General features: G+C 44.9%; 1 protein-coding gene across 1 annotated transcript in view; it reads right to left on the bottom strand.

Annotated features, from left to right (window-relative positions):
- Positions 1-15,505, bottom strand: part of MYO15A (myosin XVA) — a 1,126,038-nt gene that overhangs the window by 1,048,315 nt on the left and 62,218 nt on the right. The window contains exons 5-6 of the mRNA XM_085631315.1: positions 12,710-12,784; positions 9,678-9,768 (exon numbers count right to left, since the gene is read on the bottom strand). Of these exons, the coding sequence (XP_085487441.1) occupies positions 9,678-9,768; positions 12,710-12,784 (166 nt within the window). The remainder of the gene's footprint in view (positions 1-9,677; positions 9,769-12,709; positions 12,785-15,505) is intronic.

Here is a 15,505-nt window from a genome sequence, read left to right as displayed (position 1 = left end):
TTCATACGGTTATATAAGTGGACAATAAGTTAGTGAAACAGGAAGAAGTGGATTCATTGATGAGAAGTAAAAGATTTTCAGTATTTTTACTAATGGAGACAGACTCAACCAATCTAGCCAAGTATTTTCTAATAATACCTTCCTTTCTTTTTGGCTTGTTTTGATTTTTGTTTAAAAAAACAGTATCCATCACACACTGCTTCAATGGCAAGTGGGGTTCTTGAGGCATTGCGAAATTGTATTTACAGAATATTTCAGTACACTGCAGACTGTATTGTCCTGTGAGTTGCCAAAAGAGTTTTAGGTTGTTTAGCCCTCAGACATCCCAAAGGTAGGAATCCCAATCAAGCCCCAGCTATAGGAACCATATAGGCAACAATTTCTCTTACCATCCCGTCTCTCCCTGCTGAAAATTCTAACAAATTGAATTTTGGAGAAATAGTGCTTTCTGGGAGATCATTGTGCCACACTTTGGAGGAATTGGTCATGCTCTGTTGTGTTGCCTTGTACCTCACTGGACAGGAGTGCCCTCCTGCTTCACCACAGAGAACACTGAATAAGTTTCGGAGAGGGGCAGTACCTCTCAGATCTGCTGCATGAACCTTAAGAAAGAAGAAGGATCCCTGCTGAAAGTTGATTTTTGCACCAACCAGGCCCTGAACTCTGACTGACTGCGCCTGCTGCCCAATCGGAAACTACAGCCCTGTGGATCAAACCTGCTTCAAAAGGACTAAAGAGTGGACTCCCTGCAAGCTACAACAAGTGGATTTGTAAGGGTTTTGTCTACGTGGATTGTGGGAACTGATGTCCCAAACTTTCAAGGATCGTCTTGGAGATTCCAGACCCTTGGATTGTGTTTTGGACACTTTGGACCCGCAAGAGGAACTTCAGGAAAGAGTTCCTCACTGAATCCGGTCTGCTGGAGGAGGCTGAACGACATCTGGAGATAAATCCCCCAGAGAAGTTGCTAAGTGTGAATTTGTCCCTGTCAGAGGCAACCAAAAGTCCAAAGGTGACACAATTGGTTTCTAAGCACTAGAAAGTGTTTAATTTTTAATCATTAATAACTCTTGTTCCCTACAGTGATTTTTTTTTGTTTTGGTGTCATTTTAATGATAAAAATATTTCCTATTTTTATACATTGGTGTTGGATTTTTATTGTTTGTTGTGTCTTAATTATTTACTGACTTGGTGTTTTTAAATGCTTTACATACCTGTCTTTAAAGTAAAGCCTGCATGCTCACAGTCAAACTACCAAGGGTTGAGCATAGGAATAATTTTCTAAGACCTATACTGGGCCATAGATTGTGTTAGTGGTATTATTGCCAGTGGTAAATGTATATCTGACACTACTAATAATCCACTTTCCAACACATTAACACAGTAAATATGTACCTATCCTACAATGCAGGGGCAGGTCGATGAAGTGAATAGATTATTGTAGATTGATAAAGTCACCCTTGATATATTGATAGAAAATCACAAATGCAAGAACAGAATGAATGCTGTAGGGGGCTAAAAGTCCTCCACATGGTAATGGACATGTACGCCTGCCCTGAGAACCCCAACTGTACTGATATCTGCATCGCTAATACTGATTTTTGTTGTCATAGGCAAACACAGATCATGTGTGGCCCCCATGACATAGGCCTGTCTCAAGGACTGCAGACTTGTTGTACCACAAAGGGTGCCCAAAGCACTACCCTCATAGTGGTGAAAGGCTACTTTACCAGGATTTAAGCAGCACGAGTGTGGTGGTGGAGGCATACTGTGTAGTGATCAGTACAAGTAAACAGGTCATTTTTACCTGTTTCACTTGAGTGTCGCCTACAGGCTCACTCATTAAAGTTCAGCTGCTGTGTGCTTAACTCACCCTTGGCCTACATCAATTTGGTGTATAGTAATACACAGCTCAAGAATGGTGTACATGCGCGAGGTGTTTCTGTGTCTGTGATTGGTACCATACAGGGATAAAGCAGTACTATGTGGTGCTTGTATGTTATATACATGGGCGGGGGTTATGTGTGCCAGTGAGTGGTGCAATACATGAAGGATGTAGAGCAGCACAGTGCATTTGTGTTGTGTACTCTGCATGGGTGCTAGGTGTATGTGTGCCTGTGAATGGTTCAATCCAGGAATAACGTAGTACTGTACAGTGCCTGTATGCATATGCATGTGCTGAATGTCAAGGGACAGACCGCCTATGGTGAGGGAGACGTTCTTTAAAAAGTGCCTCTTGGAAGAAACCACCTGGAGCCTGTTGGCTAGTGCTTACCAACTGGCTCATTTTGTCATCATTGGCACTTTCCTGTTCAAACAGAAAAAACCCAGATAGTGTGAGTGTGTCTATCTATAATAACATATTCCATTTAAACTCGCACATCCCTTTTATGTGCCAGAAATGTAATTGGGTCCTCAAATTGCGAAAGTTAGTCCATTACTCTCAGAGAGGAAAATTAAAAATGAGTCCACATGGCATTTCTAGGCTTCTTTCATATTTGTGCCCCGGGCTCATAGAAAAAAAACGAAATAACATGTTTAGCCCATGTTAGGAACAGCTGACATGTTTCATTGCCATTGTAAACTTACAGGCAAATGTATCAAGGAAAAAGGGCTTATATATGTCACTAAACAGTGCACCCTGCCTTGGGCAGTCTGTCCCTTGACACTGTATGCTCTTATACATACATCCCTGTTTTTGATTGACTGTGAGTTTTACCAGAGCTTGGACGGGTTCCTAGAGTTGGCAATGACAGCAGGAGTCATCTGATATTTATCTGTGTCTCTGGGGTGGTGGATATCGGGGTTGCTTTGTTTTTGAGCTACACATACATCCAGCACATGCATATGCATACAGGCACTGCACAGTACTGCGTTATTCCTGAATTGAACTGCCTTGTGTTCTCTGAGCTAATTTGTGCGTGGCGGGTCCCCCTCTGCCCTTGTCTTCCCTCTATGCTCCTGATACTTTGTGCTCTGGGTGTATAGGTGCCTGTGAGTGGTACTGTACATAAAGGATGTAATGCTTTGCAGTGCATTTAAACTGTATGCATGTGCAGGGTGTGTAAATGCCTGTGAATGATGCAATACATGGAGGACTCTAGGTTCCATTCTGGGAGATCCAGGGCTGCACTGTGAATCATGAAGAGGAGAGGTAGAGGAATCCCCCAGACAGATTTGTTTATTTATATTTTTTCTAAGATGGGTGAGAAATATTAAAGAGGGGACAGCCAGGCTCCCCCAGCAAACTTCATAGGGTGCTCTTTGATTCACAGAGAAGTCACAAGGAAGTAGCTTGACAATTCTCAGGAAGGAGATTAGTCTGAGAAGAGAATCATAAAGAGTAGGGCTGAGGTCCTGGGCTAACCTTTTGATACACATATCACTCTGGCTGACATCCAGGTGTGAACTCTGTTCGCTCCCATGGCCTGTGTTGTGAGGCTATCAGCTTTGGAGTTGCTCCTGTTGTGACAGACTGCCTTCTGGTGGAAGAAATGACAGAGGAGTGGACACTTCAAAAGGAAGCAGTCCCCCAACAAAAACTTCAAAGACTCAGACTCTAAATCACATTTGGTGTCTGGAAATGAAGTATAACAAGGGGAGCTTGAGAGTGAGACCCCAAAAATTGTCAACTGCCAAGCAGCTACTAGGGCTGTGCAAAGAGGAGAAGCTCTGCAAGACGTCTGCCTTTGACCAGGACTGACGGCCAAGCTGGGTGAGGAGACATCACCCAGGGAATCCAAGACCACCTGCCCTGGAGCACCTCATATGCCAGAGGAGGCTGATGTGAAGTGAGCAGTGATTGTCGCTGTGCCAAATGGGTCATGCTCGTGAGCAGTGAGGAACCGGCGACTTTGTATGCCAGGAGGGGCTGCCATGAACAGATTGCTGTGCTGAGTGGGCTGTAACGTGTGTGGTGGTGACCCGGCGACCCCACATGCCAGGAGGGGCCGCAGTGAAGGAATCTGCTTTTCCAATTGTGTTGGATCTGTGTGAAGTAGAGAGACAGTGATCCAGTATGCCAGAGATGGTCACTGGGACTAAGCAAGAAATGTGACCTGGTTGGGAGGGTCACCTGAGAAAGGCTGCCATGGGGACCTCTGCAGACATGCACATTGACAGTAGATCTGTGTAGGGACCTTCGCACTACTCCCTCAACCCACTCACCATGGGTTGAACCAAAGAACATACCCAGCTTGGAAGAGCCAAGAAGAACCCCTGGTCACTGCGGCTGCACCACCGCATGTGAGGTACTTTAGGACCACCAAGCCCAGCCCGCCTGGGCTGCGTGCAGTAAACACACCAAAAACAGCCACTACTGCTCTGGGCCCCGTGAAGGGGCATGCTAATGAACTCTGGTCACACCAATCTTGCAGGTACGAGTAAGACAGATTTCAGGCCAGTCAGCCCCAGGGGAACTTGCTTGCCAGATAACGCTTCAAGACTGGAACACTTTTGACTTTAATACAGAGTCGGAGTGGAACTCTTGAGACTTGGACTACTAATGGACCTTACCCTGGATGTCACCTACAGTGAATGGGGAATAACAACTATCGCTAGAGCAAGGAGGGATTGCAACTCAGGAAACCACCTAAGAAACACTAGATCCCTGATCTCAGAAGGACTGTGTGGTTGTTTGTGAATGTTGTTTTCTACGCTGTGGTGGTAGCCATAAAATAAAATACTTCTTTTTTCATAAAAGTAAGAATTTGACGGGACAGTAATTTATTGCTGCTGCTGATGATTTATCTCGCGCACAGCTTTTCCAAGGAGTGTCCAGGCGTGTAGCAAGGTAGAGAAAAGGTGGAGCACTTTACATTTAATCCTGCACAAAAAGCCAGGTTTTGAGCATTTTTTTAAATCTGCAACATGACTGAATGTGTGAAGCTCTAGGGGTGGTTGATTCCATGCTACTGAGCCTAGATAGGTAAGAGACCTTCCTCCCATTCTACCACATTCAATTCTGGGAGCCACTACTAATAATTTGTTAGAACTTGAACCTGGTTCGTAGATAAAATGCCCCAGTCTAGTAAAGAGCTCCTTTCACTAGAACAACAGATGTGAACAAGATTCTTTTCCTAATAGGGATCCAGTGAAGAGCACGCAGATGAGGAGAAATCTGCATTCTTACTGGCAAATACCGAAGGCGAGCTGTCGCATTCTGAAGCACTTGAAGCCTGTCCTCTAGATGCTGCTGCGCATGTTATGAGTTGTGAGCCTGTGCTCACCTCTCTGTATCTACCACCCACCCCACGAGAAGCTTTGGACTCCTTGACCCATGTTACTACTGAGAGTCAAGTGCTAAAGGGGTACTTGGCCCAGTTGTTCAGGATCCATTGTAAGTCTCTCTGGTTACCCTGTGACCCTCTGACAAATGTTATGCAGGGTTACTAAAGGGTCAACTTTTCCAACACCACTTTCTAGGTCTTGCTGAGCCAGCGCATGCGCTGCAAGAAATTTACTGAGTGGCTTTTGAAAGTGCTACCAGAGGCTTTTGCTGACCTCAAGCTTGCGGTCACGCGCGCGTGCACACGCGCAGCCGCCATGTGGGTTTCTGTCAAGGCTCATTAAGCCTTGCACACCTCGCTCCGCCTCTCCAATGCTCGCTATGCCTCTTCTTCTTTCGCGCGCACCACTCGCGTGTTTTTTTTTGTGTGCGTGCGCTCGCACACAACTCCCGGGCTTGTTATGACTTTCAGGAGCACTCGCTCCTAGCACCGTTTCTTTGTGTGTTCAAAAACCGGGTCTTTTCCTGAGAGAGAAGACGTGTGTCACAGCACAGAGATTGGAGATAGTCTTTATTCCTGATGTATCCTAGCTGTTAGAAGTCTGTGGAGCTGAAGCTTCACACGCACCTTTTGCAATACTCAAATACTACGACGCCATTAGTGGGATTTATTGACGTACTGTTGCTTTTGTGATGCTCAGCTTTCTGAACATTCCCCTGGTGATTGCAGCCCGGGCTGTTGTTCGGACGGCTCCGTGATTTCTAGTGCTACTTTGTTCGTGGATGGTTCTTTCGGTAAATTTTAATTTATTTTGCACCAGATGCAATGCAGCTTTCCGCTTCGCTGTTTGTTTTCTGTGATCGCTGTACTCCATGTGCAATGAATGGAGGCCATGTTGAAGGCGGGAACTTCCTATTTATTTCCTACAATGGGTACAGTGTCCTTCTCTACAAAATGTCTTGTGTTGATGCCTATTTAAATAGAATCATCCACGCTGAAATAACAGATCGTGCTCATACGAGCTTGGTGTGTGTTTGTACTCTCACACTGTGTTTTCTGTACTGTTCCTGGGTGCAGGCGCCTCTTTTAGGATAGAAACGTTGAATCACACGCAGGGTAACGAACAAGGGGTTACATTTGCATGTAGTGCATTTTTTTTTTACTGCTCGCCGGAACCGTGTACCTCACCACCCCGCTGTGCACACCTTCAGGGGTGCAGTCTCTAGCCTGCCCTATTTAAACAGCTGAATGTGGCCTCACAAAAGGCTGTGGGACCAGACAATGCCATCCGAATGCAAGTCATGCTGTTGTTGCAGTTTGTACACACCCCTGTGTGCACTTTGGAACTGAAGGACCTTGGGGAACGCTGTTCTTGCAGTGGAAGTGAAACAAACCATCCATAATTGATGCACCTGTGATGGTTTATGGCTTTCCTTTGCCGCGCGCACCACTCGCAGGCTCACCTACTGGCCCCCCTCTCAGTTAACATCCCCCCCCCCCCACAGAGCGCGTCTTCCGACCGTGCGTCTTGTTTTAGTCTTGTTTTTTTTTTCTACTCCCACTGATCTCCTCTACCCCCTTCCCCCCCACCCGTTGCTGGTATCCTCAACCCCTTGTTTGTCTTGCACCCCCTCTTTCTATCCCTCTCTTTCCCTTAGTTAATTTCATATCAGTGTGTGTTACTGCGCACTTTCACTTGTGGCATGATAACCGCGCCCGATTGTGTTTATGCACGGCACGCTTTCATATGGCTGCAGGCAGCTTTTGTTTCCTTCTCCATGCCACTTTCAATTTAAGATGGCTTGCCACTACTTTCACTTTTGGTATAGTAGCTGCAGCCAATTTTGTTTATGCACGGCACGCTCTCATATGGCTGCCGGCAGCGTTTGTTTCCTACTCCATGCCGTTTTCAATTTAGGATGGCTTGCCTTTACTTTAGCTTTGGTAGCTGGCACCTGATTTTGCACGGCACGCTTTCATATGGCTGCCGGACGCTTTTGTCTCCATGCAGATTTCAATTTAGAATGGTTTGGCTTCACTCTTGCTATGGTAGCTGCTTCCCCATTTTGTTTTTGTATATCTTATATACAGATAATGGCATTTGGTGAAGGAGCAGTGTGCACAGGCTTGCGAATGGTGAGAACGTGTACATGTCGCACGCGTTTCTTTCCCTTGTGGGTGTTGAATGCTCGCATTGACACTGCCGACCGTGCCACAGTCATTCTCACTGGAGTGGGACGTTTTCAGACTGGTTGTGCAGGCATGTAATGCTCCCTTTACCTACCTTTGATGCATGGTACTGAAGGCTTCCTAATGCAGTCTTGTGACACCCCCTTCAAGTGTGCTTGAGTACTTTAACTGTTGGTGACATATAACAATGTCTCACCAGTTAACAGTTGAGCAATTCTTAAAAATATAACCAAATTGCCTGCACATGCACACACTCTCTCTCACTCACTCTCGCCCACTGATTCTGTTAAGGCAATATGTGTAAAGCGCCCCATCTGCCGATGCTTTCTTCAAAGGCATCTTAATTACACTCATCAACATCATCTTTAACAGGTGCAGTACTTGAATCTCTGCCCTTTGCCACAGAAATGTCTACACTTGCATGATAAAAATCATTAGCAAAGACACATTACATGTCTGGTTTTATTATGCAGGGGCTAATAAACAAAGGCAACATATAAAGGCACACAGGCTACGCAGCACGTCAAGTTTGGGGAATAAAATGTGAACAGTCGCAGGAAGCAAAACAGAGGCTTGTTGCTCGTCGACAAAACACAAATAGTTTGTGTCTTCTTGTAATGAAATGCATTAGTCATGTACAGTGGCATGCCTTGTTCTCAGTTGCCTCAGTTGGGTACAATTTGCTATGCCAGTGTCAAAATACCCTAGTTAGATACATATTCCCATCCCTGCAATCAGGGATTGAATTGGGATGAAAAAACTAGGGGGCTACTCAAAGGGGCGTGGCCAATGTATTTAAGGGCGTGGCTTAAACACACGTTAAGCTAAAAATCTGTGCTTAGCATAGTGTGCCGCCTGACTAGTATTTTGCTGTTTCTGTCATTGCATCCAGATATAGGATACAACAAGCAACATCACACCTATAAGAAGTCAGGACTATTGGCTTTGTCAATGGGTGTTAGTTGCATAACATAAATAAGCAGCAATGGCTTGTATATAATATCGAAAAAGCTTTCACTTAAAGCCCTGGTGACACCACGACAATGTTGCTGCTCCCGAGTTTCAAAAAGAGGAGGGAAATCCAGAGAGAAATTGACTCTCTTTAAAGGATTTCCCTTCCCCTACAACGCTCACCTGGCATGACGTCATGCCGTAACTTCTGCACTAGTGAGAAGTGAGCAGTGTGAGCACGCGCACATCGATGTGCCTGCTGTCAATGCAGTCCGGAACAAGCATTGGCATAGCTTTTGGGACCTTATAAGTGTTTAGTTATCCAGCACAATATCCTTGGTGCAACAACATCAACTGTTGCATGCCTAAACACTTATAAGGTCCCAAAAGCGAGACCTATTGGCTATGCCAATGCTTGTTTATTTGTGTACAGGTGTGCGAGTTCCTGAAGCCGACTAGAAACCTCCACTGTGGCAAAGTATATCTAACGCACGAAAAGGGTTCACTTTTTCAGCACTACTTTTTTTAGTTTGAACAGATACCCCAGCTCCTGAAGCCAACTAGACACCTCCATTCTAGCAAAGTATACCTGACACAAGAAACATAGTCTCAGATAACTATGCACACAGGAGCCGACACTCTCACAAAAGTTTGAAACTGCACTCCTGGTCCTGATGGAGTGTCCATTCAATCAGGAAGAACCCGATTCCTCTTTTGGGAAGCTTTTAACGTGTTCTACATGCCAGGTGCTGACATCTTTCAGCTGAATGCGTCAGGCTCTATCATGCCTGCAGCTCCACAGTCCACTGCCAACAGAGTAACTTCTGGAGTCCTCTGGCAACTCCAGATCAGGGGGGAAGGGTAATTCTGCTCTAGCAATATATAAGCATACGCCGCCATATCATCTCTTTATTCTCTGCTTGTAATGTCGGGTCCCAACCTACCTACACCCACAAGTGCACAAGACTAGTCCACTGAAAAGGCCAGGGGGTTGCATTTAGCACTCTACAAAGCCCAGTAAATAAATACATGTGAAAAGAACCCTACTCAGAGGGGTAGCTTATGTCTCATTCACATTTATGTTAGATCCTGTTACCCATGTACCATGAAGGCTTGATCATAAACACCCATGTATCCTGGCTGAGCACAGTGATTTGAATAAAGAAAGATGAGCTTTCACAAAATACCAGGAAAGCTCATCTCTTTTATTTTTTCGTTTTTGCTTCCTCTGTCTGCCCTGAGAGCAGAAGCCATGGGAATATGTCACATGGACTCCTGTCTTCATGGGCTTGCTTGTTCTAGTCATACCTGCTGCGTTATGTTACGCTTCTGGTTGATGGCCGCCAGGTACCGCAGGACCAGCTTGGTGGCTTCTGTCTTGCCGGACCCACTTTCACCGCTGAAAACAAGCAAACAAACAGTCAGGCGTCATCACTAAACTGTGATAAGATTAATTGTCCAAAGAATGAATTGGATGCCATGATTTGGGAATGCATCCTTTCACTTTGAAGGAAGAACCGTCCTAAAGCTAACCACTAGTCTAACACCAAATTTAGTCAGGTTGATAAATCTCTATATCCGGTTGCTCCAATTTCATTGCAAATTTTCTCCAAAGGGGTCTTTAGTTACACATCAAACCTAATACGTGCATTCCAGGAATCTGTGTAGTGAAAATACAGATATGATGGATAGTATATTATTTTAACTGCTGCAATACTATAGCCAGTGTATGGGATCCAATGTATCAAAGCAACAGCAAGCTTTGGGCTAAATGTACCTGTATTGTATTGTAACCGGCAAATCCCACTGCAAGTGAACTGTCAATTAGATCACCATGGTATTCCATTTGGAATTTGGGCAAGGATTCCATGTATGCTCGTGAGGTGCAACGGTACCTAGAAGACCTTTGTGACAGCACAAGCTACCATTGGCTATTGCATTTCCTTCACTCAATCATAATGATGGGGTGGTAACTGCTGGACTCCATGCAAATGATGGTGCAATAGGATTACTGAATGTTCCTTACAGGGCAAGCTTCCCTTGGCTACCGAGAACCCATGCGATCCCCCCTCAAGTGAATGGAACTTATCACCAGAGTAGTGATCACTCTCTGTGGATTCTACAAGAGGGCATTCCACCTCAATAAAGTCTCCACAATACCATGTCACCAGGATATCATCCACAAACTATTAACGACCAAAATGTGAAAGAAGGTATGTGTATATAAATAAGTATAGGTTTACTCTACTTAACGCCAAATACATGTAAATTGACAACAGATATACTTTCAAGGTACAAAGATGTGGAATTAAGAATTGTAAAGATATACTTACAATAAATGCCCTTATCTTCTCAATATTTTGACCCTTGGTGTTTTGGCCATTATTTTAGTAGCACAATATATCTGTAGTTTATATTTTAACATAGAAGCATAAAGAGCGAGAGGCCTGATGGTGCCAGCAGCACTCTGCCTCAGGGGAAAGCGCATGTGGAGTATGGTGCTGACTGACCTACATCGAACTCAACACACGGCAAACCAGGGTATCAGTCGCAACATAATGCAGGACTTTTGAGGAGTTCTAAGGTTACATTATTCTTGGTACACTTGAGCGAGTCAGCTCTTTTCGCATGATTATGAACTTGCAACACAATTCATCAGCTGCTGCATAATCTGCAGAGTTAAGCAAAAATAAAATTTGTATGCAGCTCAAACAGATCAAAAGTTACTAAAAACGTGGTGACCTGTGTGCCCGCAGTGGAAGGCCCATCACAAAGATTTAATGGTCATCTTTCAGTTGCTCATTAACCACCACTCCTAGCGGTGTTAGCAATCACAGCCTTGTTAATCTGTTGTAGTGCAAAAGGACTATCGATGAAGGCCCTGGTTTAAATATATCGGCCTGCTCCTCGCTCCCTCACCCTCTGCTCTAAAGGCTCCTCTCATATGTGACCTACTGGCCAGCCTGAGCTAGGAATCGCCGGTAGGTAGGCCAGCACACTGGGGGTAGCAGATTCAGTCATCGGTAATTGTGAAATTTGCGGGCTTGGGATCAAAAAGTAATTCCTTTTTCCTGAGGTTCTAAGCTCACGTATTCCAAGGTGCCCTCATATGTGCTAATGAAGTAATTAGGGCCTAAGGAATCCCCACGCGCAGAAGCGGTGAGTCCAACTTAATCTTTAAATGGATTTAAAGCTGGCACTGAATGCTCATGTGTGAGAGCAGAGGTGATAAGCAAAGGTTGGGATCCAGGCAGCAAGGCATTGTGGGAACCAGCGTAGGGTGATGGGGGTTTGAGATAAGGCAGGCCTGAAGGGTCACAGATAACGGTGACATGTAAGGAACAAACTTACCACGGCTTGAGACTGGATACCCTAACACATAGTGGTGTCACTCATAACTCTTGGTGAGTGACTGCCATCACAGTCAAGGAGGAGTGAAGATCAGGTCTGAAACTCAAAAACTGAGGTAAAGGTCAGCAGCTTAAGACTGCATCGAGGCTGGACATTGAGGGCTGGTTGATGGGAGCACACAGATGAAGGGGTGTATGACTGACAGGAGTATGCATCGAAGCCGGAGTTCTTAGCTGAGAGGCCGATACTTACAGGACAAACGCTCTGCTTTACAAGGAAAGGAGATGAGGACTAGCTCTGAGACGAGAGAGTAATTGTGACGTCAGAGTATGTCTGTTCCAAGTGAGTGACGCAAGTGATGATATCAGAGGCTGTTTGTTCTTAGTGTGGAACGCAGTCCCCAGCTGTGGTTCAGCATCATTGCCCAGAGTCACATGTCTCCAGGGGTCACATGAGTGAAGCCTTCCTATCGGGAAATCACGTGCTTAACCACAGTCACCAGGAGACAGTCAAGAGAGCATTAACTCTTCCAGAGTAACAGAAGAGAGGCGTCAATTTCAAATGAACACACATGTGAAGCCTCAGTCACAATTGGTTACGAGGTGTGGTCTTAATTTATGATAAAATTGACATATGTATCTTCTGGTCTCCAGCATTCAACTGAAGGGCTTCAACTTCTGGTGGCCATGCATCTGGTGCCCCCTTGACCCAATGTTAGTCACTTTTATTACAGCAATTAAAACTGGAAAAAACAGGGGTGCACACACACACACACACTCACTCACACACACATTGAGCTACAAGACTGGATTTTTTCACATTCTCCATTTTATCTTAGTATAGTGTATATATTCTTGACTTACCCCAAAACGTATGCTGTGTATATTCTTTCAATTCTAAAGCACTCTGAGACACTAGGGTAATGTTCACGCCATAGAAAACTAAATAAAATAAATAGAAACATATATATTCTCTTTTCACAGTCTCACCTGATAATAATGCACTGGTTGTGTTTGGCATCCATCATTTTGGTGTAGGCAACATTAGCAATAGCAAAAAGGTGCCTGTAAGAGAAAGACCCGTTTTAAGAGTGCACATTTCCAGGGAGTTAGGTTTTGTTCCTGAGCTATTAATTCTATACGCGTAAATGCCTATGGCAAAGAATGGTTAAGTTCAAGGTCAAATTATGGCCTTAGATGTATTGAACTTTAAAACCTTGAGTGAAGATGTGGCACTTCCCAGCACCTCAACCCCCTGAAAAAACCAAATTATTAATGATCCACGTTCTTGGCTTTCTCCGTGTCCTCCTTGTCATCATCTGTGCAAAATCGTGGTGTCATCTTTAACTCTATTCTTTTCATAATCTATCCTCATGGTTGCAAACACATGTAATTTCCAACTCTATAATATTCACAAAATCGTGTGGCTAAATACCTTCTCGTCCCCAAAACGCTCATGTTCACATTTACATTTTCAAGAGTTACGTGTGTTCTTCTTTGCTCATCGGCCATCCAGGCCCATTGAGGCTCCCCTAAGCCAATCACAACATTGCAACGCAGCGTTGTGATTAGTCTGAGCGCAGGGCAGTGCTTAATTTGAGCCGGTGCTCACCGGCACTTAATTGGTTTCCGGTGCTCGGCACCGGCACCTTATTGTCAACACCACACTTAGGGCAGTCTGCCACAAGGTGGCGCTGCTCATGTAATTTAGAGATGAGAAGTATAACAGTTGTTCAGGAAAACAATGTACATTAAAAAACTGCTCAGATCTGCCTCCCCAGCCCTTCCTTTAGCTTTGGGAACCTGGAATAATCTGAAATGTCGCATTTACATGCGGGAGAGATTGTTAGTAGTTTTTTGGCAGCGATGACTGGGGCGATGGGGGGTGCAAGCTGCAGTGGCCTCCTGGCCAGAGCCCTGGCACTTCATATTTTACAAATTAAGCGGAAGCCTGGGCATGTGCTCCACCCAGGCTGTAATGCAGCCTGGGTGGAGTACATGCAAAGTGCGCATGACTGTTAGTCCGGCCCGAGACAGCCAGCCAAATATCCATGCGCACTTTAAAGAGTGCCCACCACTCCTCTCCCACTCTGAGAGCAGAGCGCTCCGCCCCACCAAGCTGCCAAAGCAGGAACAAATAAAATGATAATAGCAACAAGTTATTATCATTTTGTTTTTCCTTTATTTGCACTGCTGAAAGCAGAGGGGCGACCGGCTCTGCCTTAGTGAAGGAGCTGCCACTGCGGAGACTCCCTCGCCACTGCTGGGCGTTCGTCGCAAGTGCGGAGGCCCTTTGTGAATCAGGCCCTGAATGTGTAGGGGGAACCAAGAGGTAGGTAGACAGGAAAGATACTGATTTTCCTTAGATTCTCATTAAAGTCCATCTGTAAATGAGTTTTGCATCATAAATCTGCAATGTTTTTATTCTTTTTGTACTAAAACACAAAGTGATATTTACAGCTCCTTAACTTAAGCACTTGATAAATATAAATGAATAAATAGTTAAAGCCTGAGATATATAAGGCATGGTAGCCATGCTGCGATTGGCTAAAAGACTGAGCACACTATCAGCTAAACTGACCCCGTGGATGAGGAAAGGAAGAACTGGTTTCTAAAATCACCCCCGCTGCCATGAGCGATAAGTTTCCCTGAGCTGGTAGGCTACTGCCTGTCTGTTCCCCATCCAATACCACATACGTCTCGTTGATCCAAAAGATTATAGAAAATGCAGACCTTCCACAAATTCACAGTGTTGTGCATAGAACTGGTTCTCTATAGATTTATGGAATTATCTATCCACTGCTGTGATAAAAATGATGGCTCCTGTCTGCGCCACAAGTCAAGGACTGCTTGGTTTGAGGGAGTGGGTGCAAGTAGATTCAAGTTTTTGAGATCGGGGATTGAGTTAGAAGATCAAAATGAGACACCCTAAAAACCAGAGCTTCTCTATGGCCTTCGTTATGCTGTATAAACCTCACCGAAGTAGGCTCAGCGTATGATGAAGGAAAAACGCAACATTTTCTTTAGGATTAGTGCGAGTCAATTCGCAATTACTGTTGAACCCCTTTTCAACACGTGGGCGCAGATAGAGTACTTATGCCCCTAGAATTGATACTATTCACAGCTTGCACCAATGATGTCTTGCTAATCTATTTTGACACAACTTCCAGGTACTCTGCAGTATGGTGGATGTACTTTACAGTCATTATATTAGCTTTAGAGCCCGATGTAGCAGGCTCAACCAGCCATTAAACACCCACTCCAGCATTAAAGGCCCGAGCCGAAGTCGAGGTCTTTTAACAAGGGAGCGGGCCTTTAATGGCCAGTAGAGCACGCTACGGAGGGCTCTAAGGCTAATAGAACATTCCGCCCCTAGAGGGCAGAATGTTCTAATTTGTCAAAACAAAGGTCTCACTGAGCCCGAGAGGGTTTGAGCCCGAGGGGGTTTAAATTCCCACGGGCACCGAGAGCCCTTTGTTCACAGCAACAGCTGTGAAATGAAACAAACATTGGAATGTTGATGCTCTGGGCTTCTACCAGCCATTAGAAGCCCGGAGCACTCCTTTGTGTACAATGGAGCGCTCAACATTCCAATGTTCTAATATTAGCATGGAAGGCAAATGGAATTCTTACAAAAACTACAGGCATCTGGTTATGGCCATCAAAGTGGCATCAGCAAGTTGAAGTTAAAGGAGGAAGTACTGGAGAAGGGCCTCTGGAACTGTGTTATTGTGAGCATCATTTCTAACAAGTTAGGATCACAAGAAGTTGATTTGTGTCTTTCTT

Source organism: Triturus cristatus, chromosome 10 (genome assembly GCF_964204655.1).
Source record: "Triturus cristatus chromosome 10, aTriCri1.1, whole genome shotgun sequence".
NCBI classification, from domain to species: domain Eukaryota; kingdom Metazoa; phylum Chordata; class Amphibia; order Caudata; family Salamandridae; genus Triturus; species Triturus cristatus.
This window is presented reverse-complemented; position numbering and strand designations above follow the sequence as displayed.